This window comes from Bubalus bubalis, chromosome 8, assembly GCF_019923935.1.
Source record: "Bubalus bubalis isolate 160015118507 breed Murrah chromosome 8, NDDB_SH_1, whole genome shotgun sequence".
NCBI classification, from domain to species: Eukaryota; Metazoa; Chordata; class Mammalia; order Artiodactyla; family Bovidae; genus Bubalus; species Bubalus bubalis.
Genome location: NC_059164.1, coordinates 101,108,123 through 101,128,734, shown reverse-complemented (window position 1 = coordinate 101,128,734; position 20,612 = coordinate 101,108,123). Strand labels below are relative to the sequence as shown.

The following is a 20,612-nucleotide window of genomic DNA, read 5'->3' as shown; positions in this document are numbered from 1 at the left end:
CTGGGCCACCAGGGACGTCTCTGGGTTCTAGTCTTAATCTTAAAGCTGTTCTACTCCTTGCCATGCAAGGTCTGGTCCATGGGTGAGCCACATTACTTGGGAGCTGATTAGTAATGCAGAATCTTGGGCCCACCTGCATTTGTGAATCATCTTCTATGTCTTAACATCCCCAGCTGACTCATCTGCACATAAAAGTTTGGTTGACGTGATATGGCTAGAGAAGGCAGGGCTTTTTTTTTTTATCTTCTTCTTTTTTTAATATTTAGCCTCAGGTCTTAGTTACGGCTCTTGGGATATTGCATTGTGGTGCGTGGGTTCTCTAGTTGTAGTGCGCAGGTGTGTATGGGTGGCTTAGTAGTCCCGAGGATTGTGGGTTAATAGTTCCCTGACCAGGTAACCAAGAACTTCCAGATGTTCAAGCTGGATTTAGAAAAGGCAGAGGAACCACAGATCAAATTGCCAATATCCACTGGATTGTAGAAAAAGCAAGAGAGTTCCAGAAAAACATCTACTTCTGCTTCATCGACTACACCAAAGCCTTTGACTGTGTGGATCACAACAAACTGGAAAATTCTTAAAAGAGATTGGAATACCAGACCACCTGACCTGCCTCCTGAGAAATATGTGTGCAGGTCAAAAAGCAATGGTTAGAGCCAGATATGGAACAATGGACTGATTCCAAATAGTACACCAAGTACACCAAGGCTGTGTATTGTCATCCTGCTTATTTAGCTTATATGCAGAGTGCATCATGAGAAATCCTGGGCTGGATGAAGCACAAACTGGAATCAAGGTTGCTGGGAGAAATATCAATAACCTCGGATATGCAGATGACACCACCCTTAGGGCAGAAAGCAAAGAGGAACCGAAGAGCCTCTTGATGAAAGTGAAAGAGGAGAGTGAAAATGCTGGCTTAAAACTCAACATTCAGAAAATTAAGATTATGACATCTGGTCCCATCACTTCATGGCAAATAGATGGGGAAACAATGACAGACTTTATTTTCTTGGTCTCCAAAATCACTGCAGATGGTGACTGCAGACATGAAATTAAAAGACGCTTGCTGCTTGGAAGAAAAGCTATGACCAACCTAGACAGCATATTAAAAAGGCAAACACATTACTTTGCCAACAAAGGTCCTTCTAGTCAAAGCTATGGTTTTTCCAGTAGTCATGTATGGATGTGAGAGTTGGACTATAAAGAAAACTGAGTGCTGAAGAATTGATGCTTTTGAACTGTGGTGTTGGAGAAGACTCTTGAGAGTCCCTTGGACAGCAAGGAGATCCAACCAGTCCATCCTAAAGGAAATCAGCCCTGAATATTCGCTGAAAGGACTGATGTTGAAGCTGAAACTCCAATACTTTGGCCACCTGATGTGAAGAGTTGACTCTTTGGAAAAGACCCTGATACTGGGAAAGATTGAAGGTAGGAGAAGAAGGGGATGACAGAGGATGAGATGGTTGGATGGCATCACTGACTCAATGGACATGAGTTTGAGCAAGCTCCGGGAGTTGGTGATAGACAGGGAAGCCTGGCATGCTGCAGCCCATGGGGTTGCAAAGAGCCGGACACGACTGAGCGACAGAAGTGAACTGACCTGGGATTGACCCCCTCATTCCCTGCACTGGAAGGAAGATTCTTAACCACTGGGATACCAGGGAAGTTCCTCTATCTTCTTATTTAGTTTTTTGTATCCACAGGACCTATCTAAAGTTTAGCACACAGTGGCTGCAAAATCTATGAATCTTTCTCTGACTTTGAGCATGTCCAAACTGCTAGGGACTTTGTAAACTTCCAGGGACTTAATTGTAAAGTGGTGTAAAGAGAAGGGTGGTGAATGGAGCTGGTGTCAACCTTCAGTGTTTGAAAAACAGACATGAACATTTGAATGACTGATGATGGCAGTGGTGGTTTTATTTTTTTTTATTTTAATTTATAATTAGAGAATAATTACTTTACAATATTGTGATGGTTTCTGCTATACATCAACATGAATTGGTTTTAATATGGCTATCTTTGACCTAATAAGTCAAAAGCTCTGAAGATGGGTCATAGGATTTCTATGCTTTAAAATTTCCTGTTATGTTCAGTAGTGTTTATTACAGTGTCATACATAAAAACAATCTTTAAATGTCCCTTAAGAGGAAGTGAATAAATATAATGTAATACAATTCAAAAATCTAAATGAATGAATAGAGCTACACATGTAAACATTAATAAGTCTAAAGAATTTTTTTGAGAGAAGAAAGTTGCAGAGGAGGTGTAAAGTATGGTACTATTTAAAGTTTAAAAAAACCCGTGTGTATGTAATGGAAACATACTTATGTAGTAGAAGTGTCAAGTTCTAGATGGGAAAAATAAATGCCAAGTTCAGGGCATTAGTTAACTTTGAGACGGAAGAAGGGGATTAAATGGGAGCTTCATGTTTTATTTTTTTAAAAATAAAGAGTAAAAAAAAAAAAGTTGCAGTAGCAAACATGGAAAAAAGATTTTTTTGGAAAGGTATTATCATCTTATTACTCATTATCATCATTATTCATGTTACTATTCTCTATAATTTTTCTGAATGCTTAAAATATTTCATTATAAAACAACTAAAAATCCTCCTGATAATTGTGATGCAGACAGTTGGCATTCTTTCTAAGGGGATTTTAAACATATATATTTTTTTCACTTGGCTGCATCAGGTCTTGGTTGTCGCACACAGGGTCTTCGCTGCTGGGTGTGGGATCTTTGTTTCCGCATCAGAATCTTTTTAGTTGCAGCCTGTGAACTATTAGTTGCTGTCCTGGTGGTGGTGTTTAGTCGCTGAGCCATGTCTGCCTCTTTTGCGACCTCAGGAACTGTAACCCACCAGGCTCCTCTGTCCGTGGGATTTCCCAGGCAGGAATACTGGAATGGGTTGCCATTTCCTTCCCAGGGGATTTTCCTGACCCAGGGATCAAAACTGCATCTCCTGCATTGGCAGATGGATTCTTCACCACTGAGCCACCTCCTCTGCAACTTTCTTGTTGTTCGGTCACTCAGCCGTGTCTTGGACTGCAGCATGGCAGGGAAGCCCTCATGCTTACTCTCAGTTGTAGCATCAGGGAATGAACCGGGCCTTCTGCTTTGGGAGCGTGGAGTCTTATCCACTGGACCACCAGGGAAGTCCCTCTCAGGGAACTCTTGCCTTAGATATGTCTAAGGACCTTTCAGTTTTAAATATGTTTGTGCACAGAGAACTCTTACCCAACTACCCTCTCTTGCTCTCTTACATGACACGTGCCTATCAGGATGTACCCGAGGTCTGTGGCTTCTGTGCATTCTGTCCTGATGAGATGCAGCTTTTCTAATGTTTGTGCTGTTGGTGAAACCCACCCATCTAACGCTGCTTTAAGGACCTAGCCTACAAGGCCTCTTCTCTGTTGTCTACTTCTGTTCTTTCTGGAAGGGGGCGGTTCTGACCCACAACTATCCTAATCTTAGAGCTCTAACCTTAGGGTCACCTCCTGCCCCCGCCTTCCCTAAGCTGCATTCATTTCCATAACACTTTCACTGACCCTTCAGTTCCATGGTAGGACTTAGTTGCCCTGTGAATCTTAGAAATTTTCATCGCCTCCCCCCAGGTATCACCGTTTGCAACCAGCTCTCTTATTACTGTGCCTGCTTTCCAAACTTCCTTAAGTGTCCCGGAAGTTTAATCAGTAACGATGACACTTGTTGGTCTGTGACTCAGGAAATGTTAAGAAGGTAGAAGTGGCTCTAACAGCTGGTGTCAGCCAAACTTTTAAATTAGATTATTTTGGAGTTATTTTTAATATACTCTACAGCATGAGTTCTAAACCAAGGGTAGGGACTTCCCTGGTGCTCCAGTGGTTAAGCCTCTGCGCTTCCATGAGGGGCTCGGTTTCAGTTCCTGGTGTGGAGCTAACATCCCACATAACTTGTGGCCAAAATATTTTTTTAAAAATTATAATAAACCAAGGGTGAGGAACTTCCCTGGTGGTCCAGTGGTTGAGACTTTGCCTTCCAATGCAGGGGGTGAGGGTTCAGTGCCTGGTTGGGGAGCTAGGATCCCACATGTCTCGTGGTCAAGAAACCAAAATATAGGACAGAGACAATCTTGTAAATTCAGTAAAGACTAAAAAAATGGTCCACATTAAAAAAAAATCTAAAAAAATAAAAATAAACCAAGGGTGATCTTCCCCTTACTCCCCCTGGGGCCATTTGACAGTGTCGAGAGACATGTTTGGTTTTCACAACTAGGGGAGTGCTACTGGCCTCGTGAGGTTAGAGGCCAGGGATGCTGCTAAACACCCCAATGCGCAGAACAACTCCACCCCCTATAACAAGGAATTTGCCATCTAAAATGGCAGTAGTGCTGAGGTTGAGAAACTTGGCTCTATAGACCCTCATATCATGAATATTACTCTATCAGTGAGGCTGGGGCTACAGTCCTTTAGTGTGGGGCTGTGGAACGGAGTGCAGGACTCCCTGTGGGGCTATGCACAGACCATTCCTGTATCATCCTCCTGGCAGGGTGGGGGCTAGGGAGGTGATGCTGTTGGAGATGGAAGATGGGAAGAGATAAAGTAGATTAAGGAAAAACTAAAGAGGAACAAAGCCCAGGTACTTGGGAGAATAGAGGAGAGCTTATTCGGATGCCTTTGAACTTGGCACTTGGCTATGAATAACATTTTCATGCTACAGAAATGCAGGATAGCTTACTTATTTTCAGATATTCCCAATGTAAAAGGTGGTAGATAGTTGCAATCATGGCCCTGAGTGAGTCATGCCATCCTGTTTACACCTGCCTGCAGTGTGATTTTTGCCATTCCTCTGTTCAAGAGGTGGTGTCTCTTCACCCCATGAATCTGGGCTGGCCTTGTCACTTGCCTTGACCTGAAGAATTTGGAGGGAATGATGTTGTGTGACCTCTGGGGCCACTCAGCTTTGCCTTTCTCCCTCCAGGAACATTTCTGCTGTGATGCAAGAACTCCCCTCCTGATAAAGCCTCTTTGAGGAAAAGGCCCAGGCACCCAATGTCCCAGCCCAGCCCAGCCCCTGCCAAAATGCAGCTCATTCCGTCTCTGTTAGTGAACGCAGATGAATCAGTGTATTCATCCAGCCAACCCATAGCATAGTGAGAAACAGTAAATTGTGGCTATTTTAAGCCATTTCTCTTTGGGGTAGTTTGCTACATAGCAATAGATAATTCGACGTTGTGTATGAGTGACTTCGTTTAGACGTTGTTAGAAGTTGTGGCTAATATTTTGGTATTAGAACCTGTGCGAATGTGCTGCTGCTACTAAGCTGCTAAGTCACCTCAGTCGTGTCCAACTCTGCGCGACCCCATAGACGGCAGCCCACCAGTCTCCCCCATCCCTGGGATTCTCCAGGCAAGAACACTGGAGTGGGTTGCCATTTCCTTCTCCAATGTGCTAAGTCGCTTCAGTTGTGTCCAACTCTGTGCGACCCTATGGACTGTGGCCTGCTAGGCTCCTCTGTCCATGGGATTCTCCCGGCAAGAATACTAGACTGGGTTGCATTGCCCTCCTCCAGGGGATCTTCCTGACCCAGGGATTGAACTGCGTCTCTCATGTCTTCTACATTGGCAGGCAGACTCTTTACCACTGGCACCACCTGGGAAGCCCTTGTGTTAGACTTTGTGTGTAAATATAAGATCATGGTTAAAAGAGTTCTTCCTCCTTTGCACTTGCAGCACTTCTCGGAGCTTCTGGATGAGTTTTCCCAGAATGTCTTGGGCCAGCTCCTGAACGACCCTTTCCTCTCAGAGAAGAGCGTGTCGATGGAGGTCGAGCCGTCCCCGACGTCCCCGGCACCCCTCATCCAGGCCGAGCACAGCTACTCCCTATGTGAGGAGCCTCGGGCCCAGTCGCCATTCACCCACATCACGGCCAGCGACAGCTTCAATGACGGTAAACCCAGAGTGGGGGAAGCAGCTGGGACCTTGGCACCTTTGACCCTGACCTCCTTGAGGGTGTGGAGCGTGCGTTACAGTATCATCAGTACCCCCTTCAGCCACATACCTGCTGTGTGTGGCCTGTGCTTGGGCCCTGGGGAAATGCAAAGAGGCACAGAATGTAGCTCTACCTGAGACTGTGTGCTCCGGGAATTTGCTAGAACTGAATGGTACTAATTTCTCTCTTTGACCCTGTGAACTGGGCAGCAAAGCTTCCTTTTGCACATCAGCCTGGCCTTTCTGGTTGCTAATTCCAGTACATCCACCATTTCAAGAGGTCATGCCATTTTTTTTTTTTTTCCTGAGAAAGAATTTTTATGACTACTCTTCTCCATAAATACTTCTTGAGTATCTTCTTGACCCATTTCCCACATGTTTCCTTAACCCCATGTATAGGAGATCTTGGCGAGCATTCCTAGATTTTCTCATTGGTTACCCTTTCATGCCCATTATCAAAGGCATTGGCTTGGTATGTGTTGAGAGTTTAGTTTTCCTGGTCTTAGAGATGTTCACATGTTTTGACCATTACTGCATAGGCCTTTAATTAGTATAGGCTCTATGAAACTTTTAAGATTGAATTTTCTATGTTTGTTTTTCTAGAAGTACAACCACCTGTTTTAGTACCTTGAGTAAGTTTTGAAAACTGTATTCTCTAATGCTAGTTTGGCATATGCTCTCTTCTCCCAAGAGGATGGTCCCATCTTGATGTCCTCTGGCTTGACCTAGATGTCCTTCTCCTCCTATACGCCTGTACACATTGGCAGCATCTTGTGAAGTGACTACCTACAGGACAGGATGCCTCCTGCTTCCTTGGGTTAAAGGCACATGGCACAGATAGGCCATTAGCTTTGTGGGGGAATCCCTTCTCCAGTTGGGATTCTTAGATCTATCACATGCATGCATGTGTATGCTCAGTTGTGTCTGACTCTTTGACCCCCAGGCTGTAGCCTGCCAGCCTCCTCTGTCCATGAATTTCTCCCAGCAAGACTGCTGGACTAGGTCGCCATTTCCTCCTCCAGGGGATCTTCCCGAGCCAGGAATTGAACCCACGACTACTGTGTCTACTGCATTAACAGGTGGATTCTTTATCATTGATCCCCCTGGGAATCCCTCTTAGATCTACTGTGCTGTGTGTGGGAAACCCAGGTTTCCCATATTGCAGATGGATTCTTTTACCGACTGAGCCACCAGGGAAGCCCAAGAATACTGGAGTGGGTAGCTTATCCATTCTCCAGAGGATCTTCCCAACCCAGGAATCAAACCAGGGTCTCCTGAATTGTAGGTAAATTCTTTACTAGTTGAACTGCCAGGGGAGCTCCTTAGATCTACTACTGACCTCTAAAAGAACCAACTCTGGGATCAGTAAAACATCATATCTTGGGACAGAGAATGCTGCAGATTTTTTTCTTTCTCAGGCTCTTTCTTCTTTTGATTAGAGGTCTACCCACAAACAGCCCAGGAACTTTGACCTTCTGTCCTCAATGAAGGGAGGGTCCCAAATCTGTGGGTGAGTTCTTTCCTAACTGGACCCTTTGGAGCCCTAACTGTATTCTCAGATTTCTCCTGACAAGAGGTTAGATGCATGATGATCTAATCCTTCTTCTCTGTGGTTTGTCTACTTTCCCTGCCTGGACAAGGGAACAGGGTGAGGGGAGGTCCCCTGGGAGGGAAGGGAGGAAATACAGCTGAAATAATTCGAGGATGTGGAGTTGTTCTGAGGGTAACATGAGATGGTGAGTTTAAAGAACCTGGGACAGTGCCCACCACGTAGCATTTCAGTGAATCAGTGTTTCTTCCTTCTCTCCTCACCTCCTCTTTCTTCCTCTGTTGTTGCAGAGTTGTTATTGTTCATTTTCCTGATCCCCTTCTTTTCCTCCTGCTTCTCCACCTTTCAGTCTTTCTTCTCCCCTCCTTTGCTCTCCGTCTTTTTTCCCCTTTCAGTTTCTTCTTAAATCATTTCCAGGAATGACCTCTGTTCAAATTCAGGGATATGGTCTCTGTTACGACTATATACTCTTCATTTTATTATAACGTGGAGGACAACTGTAGGGAGTCAGCCCTTTTCTGCATTTTAGCTTAGATAAACTCATGCAGTCCCTGCCTTAGTTGCTTTTTTTTTTTAAGTGGAAGGAAATGGCAACCCACTCCAGTATTCTTGCCTGGAGAATCCCAGGGACGGGGGAGCCTGGTGGGCTGCTGTCTATGGGGTCACACAGAGTCGGACACGACTGAAGCGACTTAGCAGCAGCAGCAGCACTAGATGGGAGATTGGACTAAATGACCTTTAAGATTTCTCCCAGTGCTGAGGTTCTGCGTGGGTGTGGTTTCTGTTTAACGTTTGTAACTGACTTTGCATATAGTTTTCCCATACTCTCTCTTTTTAATATTCTTTTTGATATGAACTATTTTAAAAGTCTTTATTGAAATTGTTACAATAATGTTTCTGTTTTATGTTTTGGTGTTTTTGGCTGTGAGGCATGTGGGATCCTAGTTCCGCAATCAGGGATCGAACCCACATTCCCTACATTGGAAGGTGAAGTCTTAAACAGTGGACTACCAGGGAAGACACTTCCCATATTCTCTTTACTGGTTTGCCTCTGTTATTCCTATAGTTCCTTTGATGGCTCTATTTCAAGCCCGACTTCCCTTTGTGGAAGTCATTTCTAATACCTCTTGTATAGTTATCTACTGCTATGTAACGGATCTCCCAAAATTCGTGGTTTAAACTATTAATAATCATTTATTACCTCTCATGATTTCTGTGGATCAAGAATTCAGGACTTGCTCACATAGGTGTTTCTGGCTGTTGACTGAAAACAACGCACGACTTAAAAGTTGAGAATTAGGTTTTATTTGCAGCTTCTCAGATAGCTCTGAGGTTCTGTTCCAAAGTGGTAAGGGAGAAGCCAGGTTATATAGGAGTTTTTGCAATGAAAACTAGGTAGTCAGAACATCCAAAGATTACTGTTAATTAAAGAAAAACCAGACATCTCAAGTTAGTGAATTTAGCATTTTTCTCTGTTTTGGGACGATGTAAGAGTCTGGGCTCATTGAAATCGTTCCTCTGATATGCACCTTAATTATCTAGGGTCAGTAACTTGTTCTTTCCCATCCTGAGTTCCTTCTTGGCTCACTGTGTCCTCAGATGGTAGAAAGGACTGGAGCCCAGTGGGGACTCTTTTATAAGGGCATTCATTTCATTACAGAGGGCTTCACCCTCATGACCTAATTATCTCCCCCAGGCCCCACCTCCTATGACCATTACTTTCGGCATTAGAATTTCAGCATGTGAATTCTGGGAGGACACAAACATTCAAACCGTAGCAGAAGGCGAGTTGACATTTTAACTAGAATAGACAGGGAAGTCCTTTCTTTGAAGGTAGCATTTGAGCAAAGATCAGCAGATGAGGAAAAGAACTAGGTGTATGTGTAAGTGGCTTCTAGGCAGAGGAAGTGGCCCTGTGTCAGGGGTGTGATAACAGCAGAGCAATACCTCTGTTGTATTCAGTTATCATCTGTGGAGCTAGTCATCCATGCAGCAGCATTGGTTCTAGAATATGCAGACTAGAGCTGGCCTGAACAATCTGGGCAGCTTGCCCCTTCAAATCCATGTTTGCTGAGCACTTACCATGTGTTCTAGATACTTGTGAGACAATGATAGTAAAATGGTGTGTACTGAGTCACTTCAGTCATGTCCGTCTCTTTGCAACCCTATGGAGCCCACCAGGCTCCTCTGTCCATGGGATTCTGCAGGCAAGAATTCTGGAGTGGGTTGCTATTTTCTACTCCAGGGGATCTTCCTGACCCATGGATCGAACTCACGTCTCTTTGTTTCTCCTACATTGGCAGGTGAATTCTTTACCACTAGCACCACCTGGGAAGCCCAGTAAAACTTAGATTCTTACCTCAAAGTAGCTCATAGGGAAGATACCATGTACCCCAATACTTAATCAGACTGAATATGAGCAGTGTAGTAGCTCAGAGGAGAAAGAGCATGTCCAGTGATGATCACAGGAAAAGCTGCAGGAACGAGGCCGAATTTCATGTGACCCCTTAAGTGTTGAGTAGAATTGAAATGGTGGTGATGGTTGGAGGGGAGCAGATAGTGGACACAGGGCTGGGGTACTGATTCTTCTAAAACAAGACCCTGAGGGAAATGATTGCAAATAAAGCAGGTTTCCAAAGGTTCAGGATCCCTTCCTCTTCCTGATAACTTTTTTTTTTTTTGCTTTTTAATGCTAATTGGTATACATGTAGCATAAAGAAACCACCTATACTTATAGCTTAGTGTGGGGAGAAATGATCAATCTTTTTCTGGAAGCTTTCTTATTAGACCAAAGAGCACAACATTCAGCTTCCCCATCTGGCCCCTGCTATTTAGAGGTGTTATAGTGCCATACACAAGGAATGTTCCCTGCCTTATCAGTCAACAAAAGGTGTTGTGGTTGTCAGCCAGACTATGCCCCCTAAGGAGGTTCAGGATGGAAAAAAGCAGGATGTTGGCCCTAAATAGTTAAAGCAATATAAGAGGAATGATTTCAATGAGCCCAAACTCTTGCATCTTCCTGTGTAAAGAAAAGTGCAGAATTCATTTACTTCAGGTGTCTGCGTTTCTTTAATTCACAGTAATCTTTTGATGTTCCGACTACCTGGTTTTTGTTGCAAAAAATTCCTGTACATCCTGACTTATCCCTCACCTCTTTGGAGCAGACCCTCAGAGCTGTCTGAGTGGCTGTCTTCTGGACCTACGTCCTCAGAAATCTGCCGAATAAAACAGATTTCTCAACTTTTAGGCTGTGCTTTTTTTTTTTTTTTGGACCACACTGCAATAGGTTGTGCTGGTAATTTGCTGAGAATAGGTACAGTGGGTCAGATATATTTTGCAATGAGTTTCTGATCCACCTTTCATCTTAAGTATCAGTTTTTCTCTGAGTAAAAGCTTCCTATGCTAGCAAAAACCCTTTTGTATGCAGGGAATAATGAGTGTGAATAGTAACCATTTGGAGTCTGTGAAATCGGAGGTAGGCAGTGTGCACGAAGGAGCTGGGGAACTTGCTGAGGAAAGCATTGTGCAGGTCTTGGCTTCAATTGTTTTTCTGAGTTTTGTGTGGATAGGCAAATGTTTGGGAACAGAACGATTTGATTCATTTGAATCCCAGTTGGCATCTGCCTGAGGGAGGATTAATTCACAAAGATCCCTCTGGAGTCTGTGTTCTGTTAAGCAGATTGCTTTCCTGATCCAGGAGGATGATATTTCTTTAGGAGATGCATAAATAGGCAGCAATTTAAACATTACTGTTTGCATTAAATTAATATTCTTCATCGTTTGCACTGTCTAAACAGCCTAAAGCCCAGAACTAGGAATCCTTGTTTCTGGTCATGGTTAGTATTTCACTGTACCTCGCAATGTCAACAATTCCAATCTTCTTGTCCAGTTTTAAAGATTAAAGGGAATTCTTCTGTAATTGCTTCTGAGCCTGAAACAAAGTAATAAGCTAAACAATTCAAATGAGACTCTCAGTTTATTAGGATTTTTCTTTCTTCCTCCCTTTTCCCTTCTCTCTTTCTCTCTCCTGCCATCATCCTTCTTTCTTTCTCCCTTCTTTGTTTTCTCCCTACTAACTCTTTCTTTTCCCTCTTCCTCCCTCCTTGAAACCTGAGTAACTATTGGGCAAATGTAGGTGCTCTTATCCTACATTTTGGTGTTTGTCTATCATGTTCTTCAGATGGACAGTGGACCCACCCCTAAAATTGTATGCAGAATTTGGGGCTGACAATATTTGTCAGATTTTCTGCTGGGGACATTTATAACTTTTTTTTTTAAGATCCTCAACAGAGCCTGTGACCAAAAAAAGGTTGAGAAACACTAGTCTAAGATTACATAGGAGTCTTCCATCTTCGGGGCTGAATTTTACTGTAGACTTCTCTGAAACACTTGAACTAAAGAGCTTCACGTGGTTCAGCAACCACAGGAGCCAGTCCTAGAAATGCGGGCTCAGCCTTTGGAACCGCCAGAGAGACATCCTGCTTTCCTCTTGTTCATTTCTGCCCATGATTAAGGCTGCTAAGCAGGGTTTTTGGTTCTTTTTTTTTTTTTTTTAAGTGAAGATTTTATAAAGAGATAAGCAGAAGTGCCCAAGTAGAGTGAGGAATGAAAAACTTATATTTAAATGACCAAGTCTTGCTCCTTACCAGCTGGAGGGTATCTTCATGAGCTACTCTATTTTTGTTCATGTTCCTTTGTAATTGGGGTGCTAGGTATTTATTTACTTTTGTTTGTTATTTCAGTCTTCTTCCTAAAGAGGAAGCCTAGTGCTGGATGAAGGCTGTTCAGAGAGAGCTAGACATGGCCTCTGTCCTCCAAGGTGGTATAAGAAACAAGTCAGAAAATATACAAATGTCAACAGATTCAGAGTAGAATATACTAATCCAGAAGTGATCTACTGGCACCATGCACATGTCAAGGTAACTTTATTTTGGGTGGAATAAAGAACTGGAACTGTGAATCTTCCAGTTCTACGGACAGTGGGACCAGACCATGAAAAATAATCATCTTCCTTCTGGCTGGTCCGGTTAGGCTTCTAAAGTCAGCAGGGCAAGGAGTGACCAGGTGCACTGGCTTAGTATGGATATCCTAAATTTATGGTGTTGTTTCACAGGTGTCTGTGAAAACAATAGTCTGTGAGCTAAAGATGAACAGATGCCTGATGGAAGGCAGAGACTCAGCAGTTGGTGAGAAACAGGGCCTTAGTAAAGTGGAGTGGTGTTTTTTCAGCGACTTGAAGAAGAAAAATGATGGCTGATGATGCCAGAGCAGGGAAGGTATGCTTGATATAGCAGTCCAGGGAGAAATGGAAAGGTGTGTGCCATGTAGGACAAAGAAAAATGGATTTTGAAAGGATTCGATGAAACCCAGAGCAGGACTAGCACAACATCGGGTATGCTGAGTAAAGGGTAGAGATGAGTCATGGGTGACTTGGGTTTTCTGTTTGCAGTGGGGAAGACATCTTGATGTTGAAATGTTCCAAGGCCTTGGGACCTGGGAAAGAAAGTCCCAGAGAGATGACAAAGAGCTTTGTTTTCATCACATTAGAGCTGCTGACAAGAACATGGGTCTAAGCCGTCTTAGAGGGCATAGATTCTAGGGTTAAAAAAATGCAGACATATCTGTCATTTACCTATGGGAAGTAGCTGGGTCCCCTGGCAAGCATAAGCTACAGAAAGAACCTGATGCTTTTGGGGTGGACAAGTAGAGGAACAGTCTTCTTTTCAGAGTCTGAAACCTGGACTAGTGGTGTACGTTCTTTTGCTCTTCATCATCCATTTGAGATTACCTTCTATTTTCTTTTTCTAACTAGTATGGAAAATACCTCCTCAACTTTTTAGAAGAGAAATAATGACTTCTTTGTTTGCTTGGTCATTGAAATGTTAGAATAGTATAAGAAAGCAATATTTATAGCTCAGTTCAATCACTCAGTGGTGTCCGACTCTGCAACCTCACGGATGGCAGCAGGCCAGGCTTCCCTGTCCATCACCAACTCCTGGAGCTTGCTCAGACTCACATCCATTGAGTTGGTGATGCCATCCACCCATCTCATCTTCTGTCCTCCCCTTCTGCTCCTGCCCTCAGTTTTTACCAGCATCAGGGTCTTTTCCAATGAGTCAGTTCTTCCCATCAGGTGGCCAAAGTATTGGAGCTTCAGCTTCAGCATCAGTCCTTGCAATGAATATTTAGGACTAATTTCCTTTAGGGTTGACTGGTTTGATCTCCTTGCTGAACAAGGGGCTCTCAAGAGTCTTCTCCAACACCACAGTTCCAAAGTATCAGTTCTTCAGCACTCAGTTTTCTTTATAGTCCAACTCTCACATCCATACATTACCACTGGAAAAACCATAGCCTTGACTAGACGGACCTTTGTCAGCAAAGTAATGTTTCTGCTTTTTAATATGCTGTCTAAGTTGGTCATAGCTTTTTTTCCAAGCAGCAAGTGTCTTAATTTCATGGCTGGAGTCACCATCTGCAGTGATTTTGGAGCCCAAGAAATAAAATCTGTAACTGTTTCCACTGTTTCCCCATCTATTTGCCATGAAGTGATGGGACCAGATGCCATCATCTTAGTTTTCTGAATGTTGAGTTTTAAGCCAGCGTTTTCACTCTCTTTCACTTTTATCAAGAGGCTCTTTAGTTCCTCTTTGCTTTCTGCCATTAGGGTAGTGTCATCTGCATATCTGAAGTTATTGATATTTTTCCTGGCAATCTTGATTACAGCTTGTGCTTCATCTGGCCTGGCATTTCACATGATGTACTCTGCATATAAGTTAAATAAGCAGGGTGACAATATATAGCCTGGATGTACTCCTTTCCCAATTTGGAACCAGTCTGTTGTTCCATGTCTAGTTCTAACTGTTGCTTCTTGACCTGCATACAGATTTCTCAGGAGACAGGTAATGTGGTCTCCTGAGAAATGTGAGAGTTGGTCTGGTATTGTGAGAATTGGTCTGGTATTTCTATCTCTTTAAGAATTTTCCACAGTTTGTTGTGATCCACAGAGTCAAAGGCTTTGGCATAGTCAATAAAGCAGAAATAGATGTTTTTCTGGATCTCTCTTGCTTTTTCTATGGTCCAGCGGATGTTGGCAATTTGATCTCCGGTTCCTCTGCCTTTTCTAAATCCAGCTTGAACATCTGCAAGTTCTTGGTTCACATACTATTGAAGCCTCACTTGGAGAATTTTGAGCATTACTTTGCTAGCGTGTGAAATGAGTGCAATTGTGTGGTAGTTTGAACATTCTTTGGCATTGCCTTGCTATCTAGCATTAAACTTGGGAAAGACTCTGATGCTGGGAAAGATTGAGGGCAAGAGGAAAATGGGTAGACAGAAGATGAGATGGTTGGATGGCATCACTGACTCGATGGACATGAGTTGGAGCAAAATCCAGGAGATGGTAAAGGACAGGAAAGCCTGGCATGCTGTAGTCCATGGGGTCGCAAAGAGTCGGACATGACTGAGCGACCGAAGAACAACAACAAAGCATTAAACTTACTCTGTTCACAAGTAAGAGTCATAATTTTGGTGAAGAAAAGTATACACAAGAGGGGTTTTTTTTGCATGTGTACACTAAGTAAATCTTTTGAAATCAGTCGTTTGCTCCACAGATATTGTTTAATGCATACTCTAAACACAGTTTCCTATGGGAGGACCTGAGATACCAAATGCAGACCACAGATAGAACTTAGCAGTTCATCTCTGGGATCAATTTGCTTGAGTTGGAATCTGGGTTCTGCCACTTACTAATGGTGTGATTTTGAGCAAGTGGCTCAACTCTTGTGTTTCTTTCCTGATTTTTAAAATGGAAATAATATTCATAATATTCAACCTTGTACTATTGTTGTAGGGATTAAGTTAATACATATTATACATTTATAACAATGCCTGGCAATTAGTAAGGACTAAATCAATATTAGCTCTTGTCATTATTGCTTTGCTCTTATTATTGCTTTATGCCGATTACCACATAATTCAGTACATAATTTACCAACTGACCACAATATTAACAACCAGAGTAAGTGAAAGAGGTTGTAAACACAGGCACAGAAAGAACATGAAATCAGGAAGGTAAACATGAAGAGCGGGGCCTGGCACACAGGCCCTGTCTCAAAACATTTGAGCTATTACTGGCTGGTCTTAAACTGGAATACTTCACCTTAGCAACAGTGGATTACGAGTCCATATAAATGAAGGTGAGAGGAGGTATAGGAAGAAGCGATATTGCACTTTTTTTAGTGGCTAATTATGGGCTCAAAATAACATTAATTGAAGAATACTCACTTTTGGCAGAGATGTTTCATCATTGATCTCTTGCAAAGCAATATCCCATGGGCTGTGGGACTGGTTGGCCTGGGTGTGCGACCTTGCTTGGCCGTATACCAGCTAGGGGCCGTATACCAGCTGGAGGCTGTGTATCAGCTGGGTAATGTAGGTTGAGGGGTTTAATCTCTTAGTGTCCTTGTCTATTAAATGAGGACGCTCATAGTGCTTGCCTTCCAGGGTCACTCTCAGGGTTAAATTAGTTGTTATATATCTAAAGCACTTAGAACAATGTTTAGTACGTAGTAAACACTCATAGTTAAGTGTTCGCTGTTTCCACTGTTTTCAACACTTCCCCATACAACTCACAGTAGAGGTGATTTCATTGTCCAGGCACTCAGGGAGGGACCCTGGGCAGGCAGGCATCTACCTTCTGTCTGAACAGTGGGCTGCAGCTTAGTATGACTCTTTGATACATTCACCTGCTTTCCTCCCCTCTCCTGGCCTCCAGAACCCAGCCTTGGCATTTTCCTTTAAGAGATGTTTATGCCAAAAATTGGTCAAGATTTGCCAATTCTGTTGAAGAATTCACAGGGCAAATGGTGAAGTATGAAATACTAAAGGATTTAGATGAGGCATACTTATTTAATTCACAAAAATTTCCTTTTTACTTTAGACATATAAATAGCTAATGGATGCATATGTGTGTATATCATATAAGTGGTATTGCCCTATGTAATTTCTCTTTTTAAGAGTACAGACATACGTTATAGATATATGTATATCTGTGTATGTGTATATATAGGTACATATGTATTATTTATATATATATATATAACTCATATATATCACATAAAGATACTTTCTACTCCCAATTTAGAGTTTAATCTGTTCTTTCCCCCTCCCAGGAATCAGTTGCTAGTCAGTGCAGTTATTTATGGAAGTGATTGAGGACCTGCATTTTGGTGTTGCCTCTATGTTGGCTTTAGTTTGTGGGCTTTTTAGCTGCTGTCTTGGTAATCTCAGTATCTAGCCCCAGTGCTCACAGCCACTGCATTTCGTCCTTGGATGTGAAGGACTGGTCATCATGAGACAGCGGCTTGTTTTTGTTTTCTTGCTGACAGCTAAGTGGTGATGCCCAGGAAATCTGCCAGTCGAGTTTGACCTTTGATAGCAAGCTGTTTAAATAAAATCAGAAGATATGTCGGTTGTGCTTCTTACTCTCCACAGTGCACTACTGGCCTTATTGGGTCATGTTTTCCTTATTTTTTCTTTTTTTTTCTGGCTGTGCTGCATGGCATGTGGTATCTTAGTTCCCTAACCAGGGATCGAACCAGGGCCCCCTGCATGGAAGCTCAGGGTCTTAGCCATTGGATGGCCAGGAAAGACCCAGGTGATGTTTTCCTCCTGAAAGGAAACTTAAAAGGCATATAGATATAGTTTAGGGGGGAAATTTTTTTTAATCAAGATCTGAGCTTCAGAAGTTTTACGGATTGGAGCATGTATAGAGTGTGCACTGACTCTTATTTTTGTAGTTTTGTCAATAACTCAGCCATCTAAGTTCTAAGCTATGGTGCTCTGCTGATGTTTTGCCAGTGAAAAAAGACTGTGAAAGTAAGGTCATATGGAAAAAGTGTAATACATATTCTACTGATTCCCTTTCACTTTATCTTCTGTCATACCTCAGAGGTTATTTTTGTCATTTTGTTTCCTCAGATTTATTTCCATTGGCAGACAGAGTACAAGCTAACACCTAGTAGTTCAGAATGAAAGCTCCTTTTTTCTAATTTCAACTGCTGCTGGAATGTTGTTCTCAGCAAATTTCTTACTGGCTGACCTTCTTCAGCTGAAGTCATTTATTTTATGATTTAACTGGTAGATCGAATCAATCTGCAAATATTTATTGATATGGTTTACAGTTGGTGGTTTAGAGGAGTTATTATGGGAATGTGGTTCAGCTACTGTGTTGCCATAGGTTCTAATGTGATGGATTTAATTTCTTGTATATATTGATACTTTCAGCTGTGTTATATCAGCCAGCTATATTCCTGAAAAACAAACCACTCCTAAACTCATTAGCTTTTCTAAAAAAAATTTTATTGGAGTATGGTTGTTTTACAATGTTATGTTAGTTTCTCAGTTCAGTTCAGTCGCTCTGTCGTGTCCGACTCTTTGCGACCCCATGAATCGCAGCACGCCAGGCCTCCCCGTCCATCACCAACTCCCAGAGTTCACTCAAACTCACATCCATCGAGTCTGTGATGCCATCCAGCCATCTCATCCTCTGTCGTCCCCTTCTCCTCCTGCCCCAAATCCCTCCCAGCATCAGAGTCTTTTCCAATGAGTCAACTCTTTGCATGAGGTGGCCAAAGTACTGGAGTTTCAGCTTTAGCATCATTTCTTCCAAAGAACACCCAGGGCTGATCTCCTTTAGAATGGACTGGTTGGATCTCCTTGCAGTCCAAGGGACTCTCAAGAGTCTTCTCCAACACCACAGTTCAAAAGCATCAATTCTTCGGCGCTCAGATGTTAGTTTCTACTGTACAACAATTGAATCAGCTATAGGTATACATATATCTCCTCTTTTTTTTGGATTTCCTTCCTACTTAGGTCACCACAGAGCACTGTATACAATCCCCTGTGCTACACAGTTGGTTCTCATTAGTGATTTATTTTATATATTGGTGACTCAGATGATAAAGAATCCACCTGCAATGCAGAAGACCTGGGTTCTATCTCTGGGTCAGGAAGATTCCCTGAAGGAGGGCATGGCAAGCCACTCCAGTATTGTTGCCTGGAGAATCCCCATGGACAGGGGAGCCTGGCAGGCTGCAAGTCCATGGGGTCACAAAGAGCTGGACAGGACTGAGTGACAAATACACAGCACACACATCAATAGTGTATGTATGTCAATCTCCCAATTCATGGCCCTCCTCTTTCTCTTTGGTATCCATACATTTGTTCTCTCCATCTATATCTCTATCTAAACTCATTAGCTTTGACAACAATCATTTATTATTATAGTTCACACATTTGTGCCTTGACTGGAGGTTGGCTTATTTAGGTGTGGTTAGGGACAGTGACTTGTTTTACTGGTTTCAGCTAGATTCACTCACATGTCTAAGGCTGAGAGCTGGCTGATCTTGGCCAAGCTTATCTGGGGACAATTCTGTTTTATGTGTCTGTCCTCCTGGGATCAGTAGATTGTCCTAGTACATCCTTCTCACTGTGATGGCAAAGGCACAAATGTATGAGTTCAGTTGTACATTTCAAGACTGTACTTGCGTTAGGAAGCGCATATCCTTTTAGCCAGAGGAAGTCAGGTGGTCAGTCCCAGGATGGGAATTAGTCCCCAGTGGGAGGGCACTGCCAGATTACATGGCAGAGGACATGGATAAAGGGGCAAATGAAGAACTGTGGAGCCAATTACGTGATTTATAACATATGTTAAGGTGCTCATTGACTCTGTCGAGGGACTCTGAATGGGCCCCTTGACCCACTAAGCCTTCTAGTAATTACTGTTTTGAGGTATAAAGTAGAGCAGGCAGAAGCAGGCCATTTCCATGTGCGGTCATCCGGGGATGATAATATTCCCTGTATAAGAAATTTAGAAATAGTATGAAATTGGGGGAAAAAATTACTCATGTTCTGAGTTATTTGCCATTGATCATTCTGTCACTTTCCTTATTAATAGTGCACACATTTATATCTTTTTTTCTTAATACTCTATCATAAATCTTTGCCTTGTTATTAAAAAGGCTTTAACATGTAACATTACTGGCTGCATAATATTTCCATTGTATGAGTACACCCTAATTCATTAACCTTGCCCTTCCTTTTTACTGTTTTGGTTACTTTCAGTGTCTTATGATTATAAATAATGCTGAATAAGCATATCTGTGCAAAAATGTTTGTCTGTGTTTACTTGTTTCTTTCATGGATCCAGAAACCTGAGTTTTGCCACTCATTTGCTGTGTGGTCTAGACCTCCCTGTTAGTTTCCTCATCGTAAGATCACATATTGAGCTTGATGGCCTTAAACTTCTTTCTAATTCAGAAAATATCCTTCAAGGGAGAGTAATAAATTGCTAATTTGAACTGGAAGCAGGCAGGCAACTCCAGTCGTTTGTCACCAAAAAGTTCAGGAGAGGAGTGTAAGCTTCTTTGGGCTTCTCTCTTGGAAGAGTTCAGGGGAAGTTTTGTTTCATAGTTCACATGTCGTTTGTTCTTCAGTCTCCATCTCTGAGATAACAGAGATTATATTTACATAAATTTTTTTAAAAACAAGAGTGTAGGGCACTGAGCATTGAGATTATAAACTCTTGACCTACTTAATAGGTGTGTGCTTTGAGAATGGCTTAGCTTATTGGAAGAACTATTGCCTGTCTTCATTTTGCTTGTAATTTTGTTTATTTTTAAATAATTTTATTTATTTATTCATAGTTGGCTGTACTGGGTCTTCATTTCTGCACGGGCTTTTCTCTAGTTCTGGGTAACTAGCGGGGGTAACTCTCTAGTTGAGGTGTGGAGGCTTCTCGTTGTGGTGGCTTCTCTTGTTGGGAGCATGAGGCTTAGTAGCTGTGGCTCCCCGGCTCTAGAGCACAGGCTCGATAGTTGTGGCACACGGGCTTAGTTGCTCTGCAGCATGTGCGATCTTCCCTGATCAGGGATTGAACCCATGTTTCCTGCACTGGCAGGCGGATTCTTTACCACTGAGCCGCCAGGGAAGGTGCGCTTGTAATTTTGTATTTATGTTTGCCTTTTCTTCTGTGCCTTGTGATTTACCTGTCATCACAGTGATCATAACGGCACAACCATGGGGTCTGGCCTTATCTCACCA

General features: G+C 42.6%; 1 protein-coding gene across 1 annotated transcript in view; it reads left to right on the top strand.

Moving 5' to 3' along the window:
• The window catches only part of CREB3L2 (cAMP responsive element binding protein 3 like 2), a 135,259-nt gene that overhangs the window by 71,044 nt on the left and 43,603 nt on the right, over positions 1–20,612 (top strand). Inside the window, exon 2 of the mRNA XM_006051823.4 lies at positions 5,705–5,921. Within this exon, the coding sequence (XP_006051885.1) occupies positions 5,705–5,921 (217 nt within the window). The remainder of the gene's footprint in view (positions 1–5,704; positions 5,922–20,612) is intronic.